This window comes from Chiloscyllium plagiosum, unplaced genomic scaffold (assembly GCF_037043375.1).
Source record: "Chiloscyllium plagiosum isolate Xiang-an unplaced genomic scaffold, Cpla_swu_hap1 HiC_scaffold_18, whole genome shotgun sequence".
Taxonomy (NCBI): Eukaryota; Metazoa; Chordata; class Chondrichthyes; order Orectolobiformes; family Hemiscylliidae; genus Chiloscyllium; species Chiloscyllium plagiosum.
Window position 1 is genome coordinate 65,934,824 of NW_028270156.1, and position 19,861 is coordinate 65,954,684.

Here is a 19,861-nt window from a genome sequence, read left to right on the forward strand (position 1 = left end):
CATTTAAAATCCCTCTCAATAAAACAGGCATGTACACAATTTTTAAATTCCATTGTCCCTTTAATTTGGCATTGTGAAATGGGCCTTAGATTCCTTTGAATGCCACTCTCCCATCTTCTGGTTACTAAATCTTCCCACACCACTCCCACAATCAGGTAGAATTATGGTTGAATTTAACTTGACATTATTTTGGATGAGATCTCATTTACTTGAAGGGGTAGGGCTTATTTTTGAGGGGTTAGGAAAGATTACATGTGGCACTAAACTTACTGGGTGGAAGGTGAGATAGATCTCCAAACTTGGAGGTGTGGATAGTATTGTTTAGCAACATCAGTGTTGGGAGTCCCACGCCTGGTACAATAGCAGCTTCACAGCTGGCAGAAGTGCAGCAGAGAGAAACAGTGGCAGCAGAATTTCCAATGATATGAGTAGTGGTGGCAGAAGTATGTCCGATGGGCATGGAACTTTGCTTGTGAACACAGTAATGTACCGGTTAGGACATCTAGTGGTCACAATGTCAACTCCTGTCATGACAATTTGTGCGAATGAAGATGATAAGTTTGGCCATTTATGGATTCACACCGAATTCAATAGTTTTCAAATCTGCTGGGCTGCCATTAATACTCAACTGATTCACTAATGTCCCCAGGGAAAGTGAATCTGGCAATTTTGCCTTTCACATCCACAGCATGTGCTTGACTTTTGTCGTTGTCTATCCTTTGAAGTCCTAGCAAGTCATTCAGAGAGTCATAGAGTCATAGAGATGTGCAGCATGGAAACAGACCCTTCGGTCCAACCCGTCCATGCCAACCAGATATCCCAACCCAATCTAGTCCCACCTGCCAGTACCTGGCCCATATCCCTCCAAACCCTTCCTATTCATATACCCATCCAAATGCCTCTTAAATGTTGCAATTGTACCAGCCTCCACCACTTCCTCTGGCAGCTCATTCCATACACATAGCACCCTCTGTGTGAAAAAGTTACCTCGTAGGTCTCTTTTATATCTTTCCCCTCTCACCCTAAACCTATGCCCTCTAGTTTTGGACTCCCTGATCCCAGGGAAAAGACTTGCCTATCTACCCTATCCGTGCCCCTCGTAATTTTGTAAACCTCTATAAGGTCACCCCTCAGCCTCCGATGCTCCAGGGAAAACAGCCTCAGCCTGTTCAACCTCTCCCTAAAGCTCAAATCCTCCAATCCTGGCAACATCCTTGTAAATCTTTTCTGAATTCTTTCAAGTTTCACAATATCTTTCCGATAGGACGGAGACCAGAATTGCACACAATATTCCAACAGTGGCCTAACCAATGTCCTGTACAGCTGCAACATGATCTCCCAACTCCAGTACTCAATACTCTGGCCAATAAAGGAAAGCATACCAAACGCCTTCTTCACTATCCTATCTACCTGAGACTCCACTTTCAAGGAACTATGAACCTGCACTCCAAGGTCTCTTTAGATTAGATTACTTACAGTGTGGAAACAGGCCCTTCAGCCCACAAGTCCACACCGACCCTCTGAAGAGCAACCCACCCAGACCCATTTTTCTACATTTACCCCTTCACCTAGCACTATAGTCAATTTAGCATGGCCAATTCACCTAACGTGCACATTTTTGGAGTGTGGGAGGAACCCGGAGCACCCAGAGGAAACCCACGCAGACACAGGGAGAATGTGCAAACTCCACACAACAGTTGCCCAAGGCGGGAATTGAACCCGGGTCTCTGGCACTGTGAGGCAGCAGTGCTAACCCACTTGCCACTTTGTTCAGCAACACTCCCTAGGACTTTACTATTACGTGTATAAGTCCTGCTAAGATTTGCTTTCCCAAAATGCAGCACCTCGCATTTATCTGAATTAAACTCCATCTGCCACTTCTCAGCCCAATGGCCCATCTGGTCAAGATCCTGTTGTAATCTGAGGTAACTCTCTTCGCTGTCCACTATACCTCCAATTTTGGTGTCATCTGCAAACTTACTAACTGTACCTTTTATGCTCCCATCCAAATCATTTATGTAAATTATAAAAAGTAGAGGACCCTGCACAAATCCTTGTGGCACTCCACTGGTCACAGGCCTCCAGTCTGAAAAACAACCCTCCGCCACCATCTTCTGTCTTCTACCTTTGAGCCAGTTCTGTATCAAAATGGCTAGTTCTCCCTGTATTCCGTGAGATCTATCCTTGCTAATCAGTCTCCCATGGGGAACCTTGTCGAGCGCCTGACTGAAGTCCATATAGATCACATCTATCACTCTGCCCTCATCAATCCTCTTTGTTACTTCTTCAAAAAACTCAATCAAGTTTGTGAGACATGATTTCCCACGCAGAAAGCCATGTTGACTATCCCTAATCAGTCCTTGCCTTTCCAAATACATGTACATCCTGTTCCTCCGGAATCCCTTCAACAGCTTGCCCACCACCGAGATCAGGCTCACTGGTCTATAGTTCCCTGGCTTGTCCTTACCACCCTTCTTAAACAGTGGCACCATGTTTGCCAACCTCCAGTCTTCCGGCACCTCACCTGAGACTATCGATGATACAAATTTTGTTGTGTAACAACAGTTATAGGCACAATCTTCAGACTGACTGGCAAACTAATCCTCAACCAGCCCAAGAGGGATCTTTTGTAAGCAAAAGAAATGGGGTTCTGTTGACTTCAGAAACCAATACTACAGATTCTACATAGGAAGAAATCATCAACACTCATCTTTCCAGCCAATTCCACTGGGCGCTTCAGACTGTCCCACATTGAGAAGGGCAGAAATGCGGGCAGACTATGCTTGCACTGGAATGGTCAGGAATGACATTCCTGCCAATTTGATGTTCTTTTCAGGAACCTCATCTGCACATGTATCATGACTGCCTGTATTGATCACTGCCTGTTGAAGGGTCACTCAGCAGCATGAGGGCGAGATTTGATAGACCAGGTACAACACAGGTGAGGTGTTTTGATTTACTCGTGTATAGGATGAGTTTGGGGTTGTTCAGTGTTGTGTTTGGAAGGTGTTTTAGAGAGCTAGTGCCTAAAAGTAGGGATGACATGTATAAAGGTATGAAGGTATGGAATTAAGGGCAGGAATAGTCCATGTGGTCAATCGAGCCTGATGCGATATTCAATAAGATCATGGCTGGTCTGATCATGTCCTCAACTCTACATTCCCACCTATCCCCAATAACCTTTGACTCCCCTGCCCATCAAGAATCTATCAATCTCTGCCTTTAAAGCATTCAATGATTCTTCCACCTCCACTGCTTTCTGAAAAAGAAAGTTCTAAAGATTTGTCACCCTCTGAGAGATAATACTCCTCCATATTATTTAGTGAATAATTATGAAGAGTGTGTTTGCTCTGCACCTTGGTTTGTAACATGGCCACAAAAGGTTGAAGTGAAGGAGAAGCTCTGTGAACAAATCAGAGGAAGCAGAATCTCCAAACAAGACTGTCCCATTATTGGTAATCTTTCTCCTGCCACCAGCTGATCCAGGTTCAACAAGGATAAGTCACTACCAACTCCTACACAGCAACCAGGATCTTTGCATGAGGGCAGGATGGTGCTGCCACTGGCAATAATGATCCTGGTGGCTTTGAAATTTTAGGCATCCATTCTATCCAGGCAGAAGTAGGCAACACCTCAAACATTTCCCAGCATGCCATTCACCAACCATTTGGAAAGAGATGGAGGCCATTGATTCCAGACGAAGAGAGTGGATTATTTTGTGGATTGTGCAGGATTTGAGGGCTTATGGAGGGTTAAATATTGTTGATCCAAAGGTTGTGAGTACAGTTTATCTGACAGCTTCCTGTAAGAGTGAGGGGTGGGTGGAGTGATTGCTATCTTTGCTTTTCGTCTCTAAGAATTAATGCTTAGCTGTCACGAAAGATTAAATTTTTGCCATATGAGGAATGAAAGCTTATGGCAAAACCATTTATTTTAAAAAGCACACAATTTGGCCTGGATTGATAGGAACAAATGCATGAAGCACATTAGCTCCAGATAATCAGCAGAATAGAGCGGAAGAGGCAGTAGTAACCCTCGATTAACCTTTGGAAAAGATAACAGAAAAGAAAGTAACCAGAAAAATAAAGTGGCAAGGATAATGCAGCACAAATATGTGACTTTATGAGATTGCCCACATGTTGAAGTGAAGCGTGTGCAGTAATGTGCCTGTGCATCTATTAAAGCAATGTCTGACAAGGGAGAGAAAATAAATTCTATGCACACATTGATAGAGTGGAAAAGATGCTGAGGAGATTTAATAGGATGATGCCAGCGTTAATGGACTTCAGTTATGTGGAGAGACTAGAGAAGCTGAAACTGTTCACCTTTCAACAGATAGGGCAACCAGGAGGTTTAATAGAGGTGTTCAAAATTATGAAGGGTTTTGATCAAATAACTAACAGAGAACTGTTTCCAATACCAGGAGGATTGCTAATCAAATTGCGCAGTTTTGAGATTATTGCCAAAGGTACAGAGGAAACCTGAGAATTATTTTTACTCTAAATAGTTATGAGTTGGAATGCACCACCTGAAAAGGTGGTGGTTGCAGATTCAGAAATTTTGTGATGAAATAAATTGTTTTGGACTTTTTGCCTGTGTTTTTGTATATTAGGACCTGTGGAGATGAGCTTTGGTTGACTGGAAACTATAATATTTAAGGTATAGAATATAGCTAGCTTGGATACATTAGGGATATCCAGAAACAGGGGCAGAGCCCTAGTGGGAGATATTGGTCAAATCATAGAATCATAGAATCACACAATGCAGAAGAGGCCCTTTGGCCCATTGAGTCCATACCATCAAAAATGCACTACAACCTGCACTAGGCCCACTTTTCCACACTAAGCCTTGAATGTTATGACACTTCAAGTGCTCACACAAGTACTTATTGAAAATTGTGAGGTTTTCTACCTCAACTACTCTCTCAGGCAGCGCATTCCATACCACCATCATAAGTGAAAAGAGGTGAAGTATTGATTTAATACTCTACTAACGACCTCCAGCTTCACACATAGATTGCCCCTTTGGTCCCTAATAGGCTCTAGCCTTTTCTGACTCTTTTCTTCCCCTTGTTGCACTTGCAGAATATCTTAGGATTGTACTTTATCTTGCTGCCAATGATTTTTCATGCCCCCTTTCTTTGCTCTACTAATTGCTTTCTTGAACTCTCCTCTGCACTTTCTATGTTTCTATAGGGTCTCCATTGTCTTGTTCCCTTTGTATCCTTCATATATCTCTCATTTCCATTTTATCCATCTACCCAGGCATCCACCCGTGGCTTGTTGCTCCTACATTTCGCAATATTGAGATATTAGTCATTAGAAAAGCAAATAGAACATTTTAATTCAGCATGGCAGGAATCGATGAAGAGAAGTTATGCTTCAGTTATATAGGGTGTTCATGAGACCACATCTGGACTACTCTGTACAGAATTGGTCACTTCATTTAATGGATGATGTATCTGTGTTGGAGGCAGTTCAGAGAAAGTTTAATTAACGAATAACTGGAAAGGTGATGGGGTTGGATAGGTTACCTTTTTAAGGAAAGGCTGGAGAGGCTAGGCTTCTATCCACTGGAGTTTAGAAGAGAAGGAGGTGGCGTGCTGGAACCGCATAAAAACCTGTAGGGTCTTGACGGGGTAGGTGTGGAGAGGATGTTCCCACGTGTTAGGGAATCTAGAACTACAGATCACTGTTTAAAGAGTTGCCCATTTAAAACAGGAATGAGGTGATTTTTCACCCAAAAGGCTGTGTTGTGTGTCTTTGAATATTGTTCTTGAAAAGATAGTGGAAAAAAATCCTTAACATTTTTAAGGCAATGGTAGATGTGCAATTGTTCAACAAGGGGATAAAAGGTTATCACGAGTAGATAAGATTGTTGATTTGAGATTGCAATCAGGTCAGCCTTGCTCTTATTGAATCAAGGGGCTGAATGGCCTACTTCTTCTACTAGTTGTATTGGTTTGTATGTTGACAAGTCACACAGATCAGTTCAAAGAGCAGTGTAAACTAATGGGAAGCACACGTGGAGTAGATTTGGCTCTATGCAGCTAAAATGCTGCCATCAACTGATGTAGCTGAAGATGAAAAAAGTCTAGGGCATTATAGGGGAAGGTACTGTTAGTTCTGTATAGCTGACAATTGAGGGGAAGGAAAGCTTAGTACCTATGATGTCTTATCCAGAGTAGCTCGACAGCTGGATTTGTGTCAGTAATTAGCTTCTTGAATACAGCCTTGGGAATACTGTGGATGCAGTCTTGGAAGAAGCACTTGAGCAACAAGGAAATGGGTTGTAGTTGTAACGGTTTATATCAGAATGTATATTGTGGGAAATCAGAAATTACATCCTCAAAAAAGAGGAGTTAAATTCTGTATGAGAAATACAGAATAGTTAACGGATTTACTGATTCACAGACGTGTTGCTGGGTTGCTGAATCATGAGATCTGTCTTATTTATGTATACTATTTAACATGAAGATTGCAGTTGCCCAGCTACAGATTGTCTGTTACCTCATGTTAGTTCTGGATATTAGCGTAAAATAATAGCTAGCAGAGACTGTTAACTTTGATCACTTCTGTATTGTAAATGTCTTATGCTTGTTCAAAACAGTCACGTGGCTTCATCCTTTTAGTAATTAACTGGGATTTCAACTCTTGTCTCAGTCAACAAAAAAGTGGATTGTAAGAAAATATTGGAGGCTCTCACTTGGGATCTCACCAAAATTTGAAGGTCTAGTCTGCCGCAGTACCAAAGTTTAGAGCCTGATCTGGGATCGTAACACTTTCGAAAGCGAATTGAATGCAGACTTGAAAAGCAAAAATCAACAGGGCTAAAAGGAAACATAAAATAAGTGGAGCTACTTTGACAGCTCTTTCTCAGAGCTAGCACAGGTGTGATGGCCAGACTGGCATCTGCCTATGTTTTATGATTCTTTGATTTTATAATTCTCTGATAACAGTACTCCTTTGAGAGCCCAGTGAAGCTGAAACCAGATGCAATGCTTTCTTATGGTGCGTCAGAATGAGATTACTGAATTACTGCCAAATTGATGACCAATGTTAAGATAGTTTTGTAACTGGATTTATGTTCACCAATAACTAGATTAAACTGCCTAGCCTCATTGCACTAAATAGCTTTAACATGCTTCAGGGAAGAGACCTTAATTCTATCTGGTGAATGCTGTAAGAAATAACAAATGAACTTGCATTTCTGCAGCAATTTTCATGTCCTCAGGATGTCCCAGCGATCTTCAGAAACTAATGCATTACCCTTGAAGTAAAACAAAATATTTCAGATGCTGGAAATCTGAACTAAAAGCAGAAAATGCTGGAAATACTCAACAGGTCTGGCATGATCTGCAAAGTGAAAAACACTCAATGTTCAGGTCAGTGAACTTCCATTAAAACAGTTTGCATCAGACTTGCAATTGAAGTTTAGTTTGTGGGTAAGCACAGCAGCAAATAGGCATACAACAGATTTGCAAGCAGCCAATTATTGAATTACCATATGCAGCCGAGGATTAAACTAGGACACTGGAAGAATCCACTGCCCTTCTTCAAATAATGCTGTTTTAATGACCAGCTGAGAAGGCAAATGGAACATCATCGTAACATCTCTCCTAAAAGATAGTGCAATACTCCCTCTATACTGCCTTGACTGAAAACATAGAGACAAACTTTCACTCTTAGCCATGGTGGAAATCTGATGGCAGTTGATCAGCTGATAGTTATACATCTCCCCCGTCAAATGTAAATACAAAATAAGATTGGATGGGGTGTATAACTGGCAGTTGGCCTGCTCTAACCAATTCTTTACTCCAAGTTAAAGTGAAATGTAGTCCTCAAGTTCTAAGGAATAATATTCAAGCATCAATGGAACAATATCGAAAAATGACATATAAAGTGCAGCAAGCTTTCAGCAGCTTAATTTTTATAGCAATACATAAAGGTATAATCAAATATTAGGTATTTGCTTATAATACATGCTAACTAAACATTTATCTTTCCCTTACAATGTAACTTTCCCAGCTGAAGTTTGTGTATATGCTATTTGCAACCAATCTGATACCAAGCAAGAATATTTCATTGGTCTCCATGTGCTATGCCAACTTTAATAAATTACTTCATTCAAAGGGTTATGAACCTCATTTTCTCTCTACCATAGAGAAGTGTGGATGCTCAGTGGTTGAGTATATCTAGGACAGAAATTGATGGAATCCAGGGGTTTGTAGATAATGTCAGAAAATGGGGTTGAGGTAAACATTTATCCACGACCTGCTTAAATAGCAGAGCAATCTCAAAGAAATGATGGCACATACTTGCTCCAATTGCTTTCGTTCTTCCACTATATAGTATTATTATGTATTGTCTGCACTGGCAAACACTTTCAAGAGCCAGGCAAAGACCATCTCCAACAAGCATGAATCTTGCCTTCACCTTCAATGGCATCACCACCACTGAATCCCTACTATCAATATCCTGGTGGTTACTAAATTGGACTAGCCATGGCACAGTGGCATAATAGTTAGCACCACAGACTCTCCACAGCACCAGCCACTTGGGTTCAATTCCAATTTTGTGGAACGCTCTCTGTGGAGTTTACATATTCTCCTCATGTCTGTGTGGGTGTCTTCTGGGTGCTCCAGTTTCCTCCCACAATTTGAAGATGTGCAGGTTAGGTGGATTGGCCATGGTATATGTTGGGGGACAGGGGATGAATGTGGATCAGTGTAATGCTCTTTGGATGGTTGAAGATGACTGGATGGACTGAATGGCCTCTTTCTGCACTGTAAGCATTCCACTATTCTATATAAATACTATGGATAGCAGGTGACAGACTAGGAATATTGTAGGAAGTAACTTACCTCCTGACTCCTCAAAACCTACCCACCATCTATAAGGCACAAGTGATGAGTGTGATGAAATATTTCCCACTTCCCTGGCTGAGTGCTGTTCCAACAACATTGAAGAAGCTTGACATCATCCAGGGCAAAGCAGCCACCATATCCACAGAAATTCCCTCAGTGGCAGCAGTGTGCACCATATAGAATGTGCTCTACAGAAATTCAGTAAGGGTCCTTGGATAGCACCTTCCAAACCCATGACTACTGCTATCTAGAAGGACCCTGCATGGGTCAAAATCCTGGAAGTCCTTTCTAAATGGCATTGTGGATCTACCCACTCCAAATGGACTGCATTGTTCAGGAAGCCAGCTCACCACCAGCTTCTCAAGGACAATGAGGATGGGCATTGCACTACCATCCTGTGAATCAATTAAAACACACCATGAAACAAGTGCCTAAGATTAATCTACACAAGTGCCTCAGATTAGTTTGGTCAGTCATCTGAAATCTTGAGTTCACAAGAGACATCTGGTTAGAAATTAGACGTTAAATCCATTAGGCCATTTGGAATATTAAGGTTGATGCATATGGAAGATGTGAACACATAGAACACAGTTCAATTCCAACTGACAGACCAACAACTGTGTGAAAAGACAAAGACTCGAAAATGTATTGGGCATGAGTCTGACAGTGCACTCCAGAAATTTGATTTATTCATTCATTGATTCTGTGGTGATTACTACCCACATTCCTGATAAAGGGCTTATGCCCAAAACGTTGATTCTCCTGCTTCTCGGATGCTGCCTGAACTGCTGTGCTTTTCCAGTGCCACACTTTTTGACTCTGACTCTTCAGCATCTGCAGTCCTCACTTTCTCTCAATTATTACCCATGCCGAGTTGCCCTTGAGAAGATAGTGATGAACCACGTCCTTGAACTGACGCAGTCTGGGTGGTGAAGGTTTGGCTGGGTCTTCCGGGAGATTTATCTACCTTCAGATCTTTCAGTTGCCCCAACACCTTCTCCATAGTGCTGGCCACTACACTGACCTCTGCCCCCTAATTCCCATGATGTTCTGGTATCTTGAGGAATTTGGGGTCAAAATCTCATGGATGCACTGGTATCTGGTCATCATTAGTCATTGTTATGACTAAGTACTGAATAAAGTTTGATCATTGACCTTAGATCATGTCATGAAACCTGTGAGAGAGAAAACAGTCCATTACAAAGCCTAAATTGCAACACTTGAATAAATCTGAACATTGTGACAAGATTGCTGACTGGTAGCATCCGTGAACGCTATGGGAGATTGTACGTGCTGGAATTGTGCATTTAGCTTGTTTTTGATAAGGTTAGTTTCCTGAATGCATTCAGCCAAATCAGCCTTGCAAAGATGCAATTCCAGTTCTCATATTTAGAATCCTCATGGACCCCTGCAACATTACTATGTGCAGCTGAAGAGCAGATCCTGACTAATGTTCTGGTGAAACTCTGCTTTGAAACTAATTACACGTTTCTCTCTTTTCCTTTCCTTTAACCATGGGAGCCCTCTATGAAGTTTATGATCCTACAGGATTTCCCTTGCGACAGGCTGTACTTTACCCATGGTAATGGTTCAGCAGTCCTCTGTTTCCCTTTTTCCTTCTTTCGCTCGTTCCAAATGCGCTTTCACCAATGATTGAACTATCTGCGTAAATGTGAAAGTATGTTGAGACCATATGATTGTAGAATCAGCATAATTTTAGGCTTTTTTGATGACAATATAATTTCACTGCAAAAAAACAGAAAATGCATAAGATGAAGGATCAGGAGGAGGCTATTCAGCCCATTGAGACTGCTCCACCATTCAACAATATCATTGTTGATCTGATGATCCTTGACTTCCACTGTCCTGCATTTTCCCTATAACCATGATTCTCTAATTGATTAAAAAAAATCTATCTCACTTTGAACATACTGAACTATCCAGTCTCTGCAATATAGAATTCATCAGATACACTCCCATCTGAGACGAACATTCCTCCTAATATCTATCTTAATTAGGAGTTGATATCTGTAAAGAGAAACCATTCCAGCTATGTCTTTCCAGTACGTCCCGCTTTTATTTCAGAGTTCTAGAATTTACAGGGTTTGTTTTTTAATTGAACTAAATGTTTCCTTACAATAGGTCATGAATCACAGATAAGCGTATGGATAATGAACATTATTTATCTGATGTGATGAGCTCTGTTCTGGCCTTTTGGCGTCTTCATATTTTCATAAATCTAACCCAGTAATTTAAAACTCTGATTCTCATAGTCTCCATGTTCCAGTTTCAGAAAGCTCATTGTTCATGTCCATTGTATGAAGCAGCACGGCTCCATTCATTCTTCCCAACAAAAGAGACTTCCTTTTGTAACTCAGTTCCTCTTACTTCTCATTCTTTACAAAAGGATGACCTTGCCCTATTGTTACTGCTTTCAAGTCTTTCCTTGTCTTCTAAATCCTAGTTGGTCTACAAAATCTATTTTGGACCAATTTCAATAGTCAGTTGGTCCTTTTTAATTTGGCATTTTGGTTCCACATTAGCTTTTCCCATTTATATGTACATTTCATATTTATTTCCTTGTTAAAACATTAGCCTTGTACAACCAAGAAACAAATCCTATGGCTTGATTGAACATTTGCACACCACTTTTCTTTTGCTTTGTCAGAGAGAAGTGAAAGCCACTTTTATATTGATGCACAGACCTTGAGAAAGAAGTAGCAGCATAAGTACATTATTCTCCCATGGTTATGTTCCATTCCTGCAACCGTCTAAGTCAGTTGCAATATAATAAGATTGTGCACTTACAGGTTGCCTGTGATAGTGGGCTGTTGCATATTCTCATTTGATTTTGCCAAATATGTCACGGCTCGCAGTTAAACTTTCGCTACGATTTCATGAGAGGGATCACCTTTCTACAGTTATGGAACAGGCGCCCTGGTCTGGCAGTTAGGTGTCAGGAGCTGGTGGCCCAGGAACAGCAGGCAGGATTTTGCTGGAAGGCTGGAACTTGTGATGTATGCCATTGATAATACAGTGGACAGGGCATCTGCAAAATCAGTGTGATGAGACCAACGGTGCATCATTTTAACCATTGAGATGTTATGATTAAAAAAGAAACACAGGAATGGCTGAGAAAGAGTGAGAATTAATAGCAAATTTGGTATAGAAAGAAAAGCAAAGAGAGGAAAATAACATTGGATTAGGAGAGAGCAAAAGAGAATCAGAAAGGATAAGTGATACGAGAAAAATAATAAACTTTAAAGTTTGAAAGTCACCAAAAAAAAGTTTGCTTGGCACTGGAACATGATTGAATGCCTTAAATTGTTTCCTTTATGTTCTAGAGAGATTGATTGACATATAATAATGATCAGGAGAATCGACGTTTCGGGCTCATGCCCGAAACATCAATTCTCCTGCTCCTTGGATGCTGCCTAACCTGCTGCGCTTTTCCAGCGACACATTTTCAGCTCTGATCTCCAGCATCTGCAGTCCTCACTTTCTCCATATAATAATGATCACATTGTTCAAAAGCTACCTACACCGTTGTCTACCAGATTCAACTTTCTGAATGTGGAATTAATGTGTAAATCCAAGAAATTCTGAAAATATTCCAGGCAGGTTGAGGGGAAAATGCTTTTTGTAGGAAGTAAGCCACAGAGTCATTTCTGGGATCTACAACTCATTTTGCATTTCTTAATAGTCTGAATTTGCGGGTCAATTTGTACATTAATGGAAGCATGCATCATTAATGTCATAATTTTTCAGCCTGGAGCTTAAGTTAAATTCATGGGCAAAGAACAAATGGTTGCTTTTCTGCCACTGAAGAGATTAATTTACAGGGTATTTGACTGGACAGTACAATTTATTACAGATTGTGAAACAGCACATATAAAAATGATAAGTTGCATGTGCTTGCTTGCTTGTTAAATAAGTATACATTACCTTCCCATTTTAACAGCTCTACATAAGACAATCCCCTGCAAATCCTTTACTCGGTAACACTGAATGCCGGATTGGAGTTTTTTTTTGTGTGCTCGAGACACTGCTGTTGCCCACAGTGATTGAATCGGAAAATCTTTCTTTCACAACTGCCATCTCTCTCAGGACCAGTAACTGGACAAAGGTTGAATGATCTCAAATAGAGCTATTATTCTGGTGGTGAAACGTAAATTCTGAATCTTTAGTGGTGACCTTATCACTTTACACAACATTGACAGAGAATCATTTAGATATTCAGATTGTCAACCCAACATCAATACTTTAGCACATACACCTACACTGACAGAGATAGACTGCACACAAATCAACATAAACATTTCTTTTTACAAACTAATTTTGTCAATCATTTGGAAGGGAATACAAAGAAGTAAACATATATAAATAAAGAGAAATAATGTTTTCTATTTGAGAATTTTATTACTGAGAAATTCATGTGCAGCATAAAACAAATTTAATTTCATATTTGGTAGACTAGGAATTCGTTAGGCAATAATACATACCTCAAGATTGATGAAATTACTAAGCCAAGCCTGACCTATTGCTGGGCTCTTTTCTAAAGTTCATACACTTATAGATATCAATTTTGCTTTATTTATTTACAATGCTTTGAGATTCATGGGTTGCAAATTCTGGGGGCAGGGTGGGGGCGGGGGGGAAGTTGAGCAAAGAGATGCTCCTTAATTGATGGATATTTACCAATGTGGACACAGTTATTTCCCATCTGTCAGGTCCAGGCCATCTTCTAAACTATCACGGAAGGAGATGGTGGATCTAACAGCAGTGAAAGTGAAACTTTCCATATTCCCAGAGGACTATAGGGTGCTGTCTCAAGAGGTAGTGGGGCAGGGGGTGGGTGAGGAGGGGAGGGGAAGGGATAGGGGAACGATGTGGGGGAATGACTCGCCACGCGTCAGGGGAGGGGTGAGGTTGAGAAGATGGGGCCTTCTCTGTGATGTTAACCAGTTTGGGAATAACGGTTGCAAACAGATCAAACTGGCTGCTGGAGGTCAGTATATCAGCGCAGCTCAAAAAGAGGGCTATATCCACTGCATTGTCCATCACCTAACACAGAAAGTAAGGAAGGGGTAAGAAGATGGTCAATTGTACAATAAGGCATTTCAGTTTAACTGTATTGGCATCAACACATAAATTTGGAACAGTGATTTTGTTTAGTGTGCAGTTATCAACTTTTGCTGGCTGTTATGAAATCCTTATATTCCATGTTTCTATTGTCAAGAAGCTACCTCTTCCATTGAATTTAATAGCTTCAGCAGCTTCACTTTGTTGTAAATTTATTGGTTACTTGTTGGACGAGGGCTTCTTCTTCCCTGTTTTTATTTACAACATTAATTGGCTGTGAGAGTGGGGTAAAACTGAGGAGTGGATAGCTCCTGGAGTGAGGACAGCAATTCCAATGACTGAGAGAATGGAGAGAGTTCAGTGAGGACAGGACAGCTCCTGGGATGGAGACTGATCTCTGAATTTAGTTGAAAATGTATCAGAATTTGGTGCTGGATAGAATTGTGCAAACGAAAGGCTCCATAACGGTGATTAACCTCTGATCTTTCCAAAAGACCATAAGGAGTGGAGCCACAAGAAGCAGGCCATTCAGCCCATTGAGTCTGCTTCACCATACAATGAAATCTTGGCTTATCTGATAATCCTCAAGTCTGCTTTCCTGCCATTACCCCTACCCTTGATTACTTTTTTTGGACTGACCTTTATGAGTAACTCAATCCAATTGTTATAACAGAAGCCAAACAGTGTTTCAAAATTCTTGTTTCTAGGAATTTGAGCTATGTATTTCAGTGGAGCAATTTAATGAGTGTAGAATTATTCTTAGCTGAGTAAGTCCTACGTAACCATCCCTGTACCACGTAGAAATCACTATATTTCAAATATAAATACATCTCAAAAAAACCATAGTGAGATTGAGATTTCAGTCAATTGCCAATGGATCTTGAAAAGCTTGAGTACAGCATTGTTTTCTGTCATGGCCAATGGCCTCTGCTGTCATCTTCTCACAACAGAAAGATGGAGAACAGGATCTTAGAGAAGCATGAACAACTAATTTGCTCACTAATCTGTTTTGTTCCCCAGTCAGTGGAAGTTCTGAACTTAAAATTCTCACCTGTGTTTCCAAATCCTTCCATGGACATGCCTCTGAAGTCCCACAATTCTCTGAGCTATCTGTGCTCTCCAAATTCTGATCTGTTGAGTATGCCTGACTTTAATCACTCCACCAGTGCTGGCCATGTTTTCAGTGGCATCAGTCCTAAGTTCGGTAATATTATCCCTGCGCTTCACTGCCATTATATGTTGCTATTTCCCCTTAACAGAGAGGAACATCCTTCTAAAACTTTAAAGCCTACCTCTTTGACCACGTTTTTGCCCACCTGGTTGAATATTTCCTCATGTGACCTGGTGTCATGTTTCATTTTGTAGCATTCTTATGAAGCAACTTGAAGTGATTTATCAAGTTCAAGGTGATATATACATATGAGTTGTTGAAAAATTAAATTGAAAATGAAAAACATTGCTACACAGTGCTACGTAAGAAGGAAGGCACACCTGCAAGAGGCCTTGCACTCTGTTGTGTTCTGCATTCCATTGTTCTTGCAAATATGAAGCAGATAATCAATGAACTTATCAAATTATGAGAGCCAGTGCCGTAAAAGGGATGGCAATGTTTAGCTTGCAGTGCCCCAACCATCTTATATGTGATTTTGATCACAACATATGGTCCATATTTCTGGGAAGATCTGGTTTGGCCAGAAATGTGGAATTCTATCAGACTGTAAAAGAAATAGGAGAGGAGTGGCAATCTGATTTGATTTGAGTCAATCCATTCAGAAATATTAGTTTTATATTAATACTTTTGTTAATCCACACCCCTAATTATGGCTAATTCTTCCAAAGTCAGTTTTGTGTCTGAGATGGAACATGAAGAAGAGAAGGGGAAAGCAGAAGAACGTGTGGTCTCCATTGGAACCATGAAATGCCATTCAAGATCTAATGGTTAGTCAGGGACTGGTAGAAGAATAAGGATGGGGACTGTGACTCATTTCCAAAATCCAACGCATGCAATTCTGCAAAAGCATTAAGTTGTACTTCAATCAACCATCAGAAATGGCTCTCAGGCTGCAGAAGGACTCATGCTCGAAGAAGGGCTCATGCCCGAAACATCGATTCTCCTGCTCCTTGGATGCTGCCTGACCTGCTGCGCTTTTCCAGCAACACATTTTTAGCTCTGATCTCCAGCATCTGCAGTCCTCACTTTCACCTCAGGCTGCAGACCACAACTGGAGACTGTGGGAGGTCAGGGATTGCTGTAGGGCTTCAGGGCATTGAACTTGAAGTTTTTCAGTGCAAACGGGTCCAATTAAGTGCAATGGCACAACAACTCCTTACGTTACATTCAGGAACTTGCCTGAACACAGACAGCCATATAAATTGTCTGTCTCCACTACTCTATTGTCTACCATATGTTTCTGTTCAGTTTAAAGAGGTACTTTGAGCTCTTTGTTTGAAAGCTCAAACAGTATTGCTGGCGCATTTTATAAGGAATACTTTGACTGCAGTGTAAACCTCATTGCATCCTAACAGCAAGACTTTGGCATGGTTGTAGAGTTCCTAGCCTCTAAGTCAGAAGATAATATGATTGAACCGTGTCCTGACAGTAACTGGAGAACTCCAGCTGTGAATGCTAGATTAACATTCAGCAGCGATATCCATGTCCTGTGGGTTCCCTTCCCTGATCATTATGGGTTGTGGTATCCAATAAGTCCCTCCCACCATATGTTACCCACTTGGCTGGTGTACAGATGGCTATAGCTACAGAACGAGCATTCAAGACACATCCTGTCAGACTACAAGCCTACAAATCTTTCTACAAAGTGTGAAGCTAAAAAAGAACAACGACCCTAGGCAATAATCTCTCTAATTTGTTTAGGAGTGGATAGGCAATATGCCATTTATGTGTGTCTCCTTCATTTATGTGCAGCGATATGCATGCAATAGGCTGAACATCCTGTGTATACCCTCCACAACCATTATCTTTTATCCTATATCTCATTATTGATTCTTTACCTTGGACCTCGCAATGTTGAATACTTCAATCTAATCTACTCACAGCTTTCTTTTCTCTATTGAGGACAGGTCCCGTTTCTCCGATGTATCCACAAATTCCCCATACGGGAATCATTCCATACCCGCTCCAATTTGTTTATAACCTTCCTGAAACGCAAAGCGCCCAAAACTGAATGCAATTCTCCAGTTGAGACTGAGCCAGCATTTTTTAAATGTTAACCATACTGCGACAATGTGGTGACTTTAAGAGGTTATTGTGTCCTGATTTTTTTAAAAAGGGCGTTTTATAGACAGAGGTAGCAAACTGTCTGGTTGGAAAGCCAGTAAACAGCTTGCGAGAGCTTGGAGTTTTTAATTTACTGTTGGAACAATAGAAGCAGTTTGGATAGATGTGACCAGCTCTCACCGACCAAGATTTCTAACTTTTCTTTAGCTTTTAGGTTCGGCAGAAGCTTGCTGGAGTTTTGAAGAAGTATTTTTTCCCTCTCTCGGTTACAGCGAGAAGCTGGGGTTTCTCTCTGCTGCTGGGCTCCCTGGAAGACAAACTTATTTTTCTGAATTTGCCTTTTTGCCAAGGGGTGTGTTTATGGGCTCTTGCTATCTTAGAACAATTAATTAGTAATAATTACTGCATCTATTATTCTGTTAAGTTTTCCAATAAATTTATTCTAAGTTCTTTCCTTTGTTTGTGTTTTAACTATAGTATTTAAATAAATTGCCTTTTGCTTAATGTCGAATAGTTTGACCAAGCAAATTGTGTCTGGATTTCAGGACATTAAATTTGCCTTTTAAAATGGGAAAAAGTTAGGATCTAGGCTACTTTCTTAAAATATTTTGAGGGGGTACGAAGGAAGCCACCTTGCTTTCTTCTGTTCTCATTACCTCTTTATAAAACCAAGCAAGCTGTACACCTTTCAATCACCTTTTCAATCTGACCTGCAACCGTCAATCATTTAAAGATTTGGATGGAGTTCCAGGTTCTAAACAGAGCAACAAATATTCACTCATTGCAACACATCGGCTTTCTTTACCTTAGTAACTGATAACAAGCCATAATCATTCCGAAAGTGATGGCCACTTCAGATGAGCAGAAAATAAAACAGTACATATTCAATACGCATACAAAGAAAGGCGATCTGTAACAGCACACCAACTGTAATGTTGGATGAACAGGTGATATCTAAATTGTCGCTGGCCTCTTTATGTCATTACCAGGGCATAATAATTGATTTAGTTGGTGATTTGTGCACTGAAGCATTGCACCTGCGATTAATTTGCCAGCACAAATGCATGTTATGGATGATGGCTTTAAAACAAGCTAAACGTTCTTCAGCAGTATTGTGAACACGACTATGCCTGGACTATTTCCAAAACGGAAATTAAGTATGTGTTGGTGATACAGTATGGGCCTTCATAGAATGCAGTGAGTTCCTATTAATAACATGGTAATTAATCACAGATTCTGTTGCCGTATAAGATCTAAAACGTCATACTTGGTAACAACTTGATGTTGAAATAACTTTAGAGGCTCACAAAACCTAGGGATGTAGTACATTCCTACATAAGTGCAAGAGACCATGGAGTTAATGGGCACAGCCCTGATAGCTCAGTACAGAAATATAAAGGCTCTGTTGTAGGGAGTGAAAGGCCACATGCCCTCACAAGATTCCCAAATCAAGGCTGACCATCTGGCGGGACACTGAAGAGAAGGTGAAACAACTAATGAGGTGATGGAATTAGGGAGGTCTTAGCAAAGGAGCATATCAGAAAGGCGGATGTAGTGGCTAACTAATGGCTGGAACGTCATGCATTCAGGAGCCTTCAGGAATTCCAAATGAGTCTGCGCAAAAAAAACTTCATCCTAAAGACAGTGGGCAAACTTTGCAACAGGCTCACTGGGTATGGAAGCACGTTGTGCTGAACAATTCAGATGTAAATTAAAAACAGTGATTTTAGAAAACTACATCTTTGCAAGTAGCAAATGAATTCCTTAAAAGATAATTTATGGTGAGTGAATCTGTGAAACAGCTTAATTAAATCCACGAGTCTCAAGGTGTTCCACCACTGGGGAGTTTCTAACTTCATGTCAGTTGTTGACTAATTGATAGCTGATTGATTACTGTCAATAACTCCATATTGTTAATACCATAGCAACAGAAGCTGAACTAGACAAACCTTGTTTATTTTCATCCAATGTTTGCTACATTCTATTAACTGTAAGTTCCATCTGGGCAGTTCCAATGGGCTCTGGGAAATTGTCCCTCCATGTAACTAATTCAAAAAAGCAGTGACTATTTCACAGAGACAGAAAAGGTTTATTAATTGGGTTACTACCCCATTCCTGCTGTGTTTTTCTAACATGGATATTCGTAAAAATAATGAATACTAATGAACTCACTGGGGTCATAGCTAGGGTAGGAATTAGTGAGCCAGTCAGTATACTACTGCTGAGTTATTATAAAGCGCAGTTAAAGGAATTTAACCGCAGTGCACGGTTGGCATTAATTGCATTTCCTCATGCCATCAAACTTGGTAATGAAAAAATATAATCAAGATAAAGAATTTATATGCAGCACATTAAATCTAATTATAATTCTTCGCAGTGAAGACTGAGTGTGTTATGACAGCAACTAATCACATAGATTTTGATCTACCCCGCTTAGCAGTACCACTCCCTGAGTTCATAAGTCATAGGGTCACTCTAAAAACCTTGGCACCAAATATAAGTTAACATATAAGTGCAGTACAGTTCTGTTGGAGGTTCACTCTTTCCAGTGAGAAAACAAGTTAAGATCCTGTCTCCTCTCTGAAGTGGGCAAGAAAGATTGAATACAATTTTGAGGAAGAGGAGGAGAGTTCTAGCAAATACTAATCACTAAACATGCTATCTCCCTGCTGTTTGGA

At 40.6% G+C, this 19,861-nt stretch overlaps 1 protein-coding gene across 5 annotated transcripts in view; it reads left to right on the forward strand.

The window, feature by feature from the left end:
- chrm4a (cholinergic receptor, muscarinic 4a) overlaps positions 1-19,861 on the forward strand; it is a 92,672-nt gene that overhangs the window by 5,741 nt on the left and 67,070 nt on the right. The window contains exon 2 of one of the 5 annotated variants that reach the window (XM_043706202.2): positions 2,837-2,941. The exons of the other annotated variants lie outside the window; for them this stretch is intronic. Coding sequence (XP_043562137.2) covers positions 2,906-2,941 — 36 coding nt within the window. The 5' untranslated portion in view covers positions 2,837-2,905. The remainder of the gene's footprint in view (positions 1-2,836; positions 2,942-19,861) is intronic. 5 annotated transcript variants of the gene reach the window in all.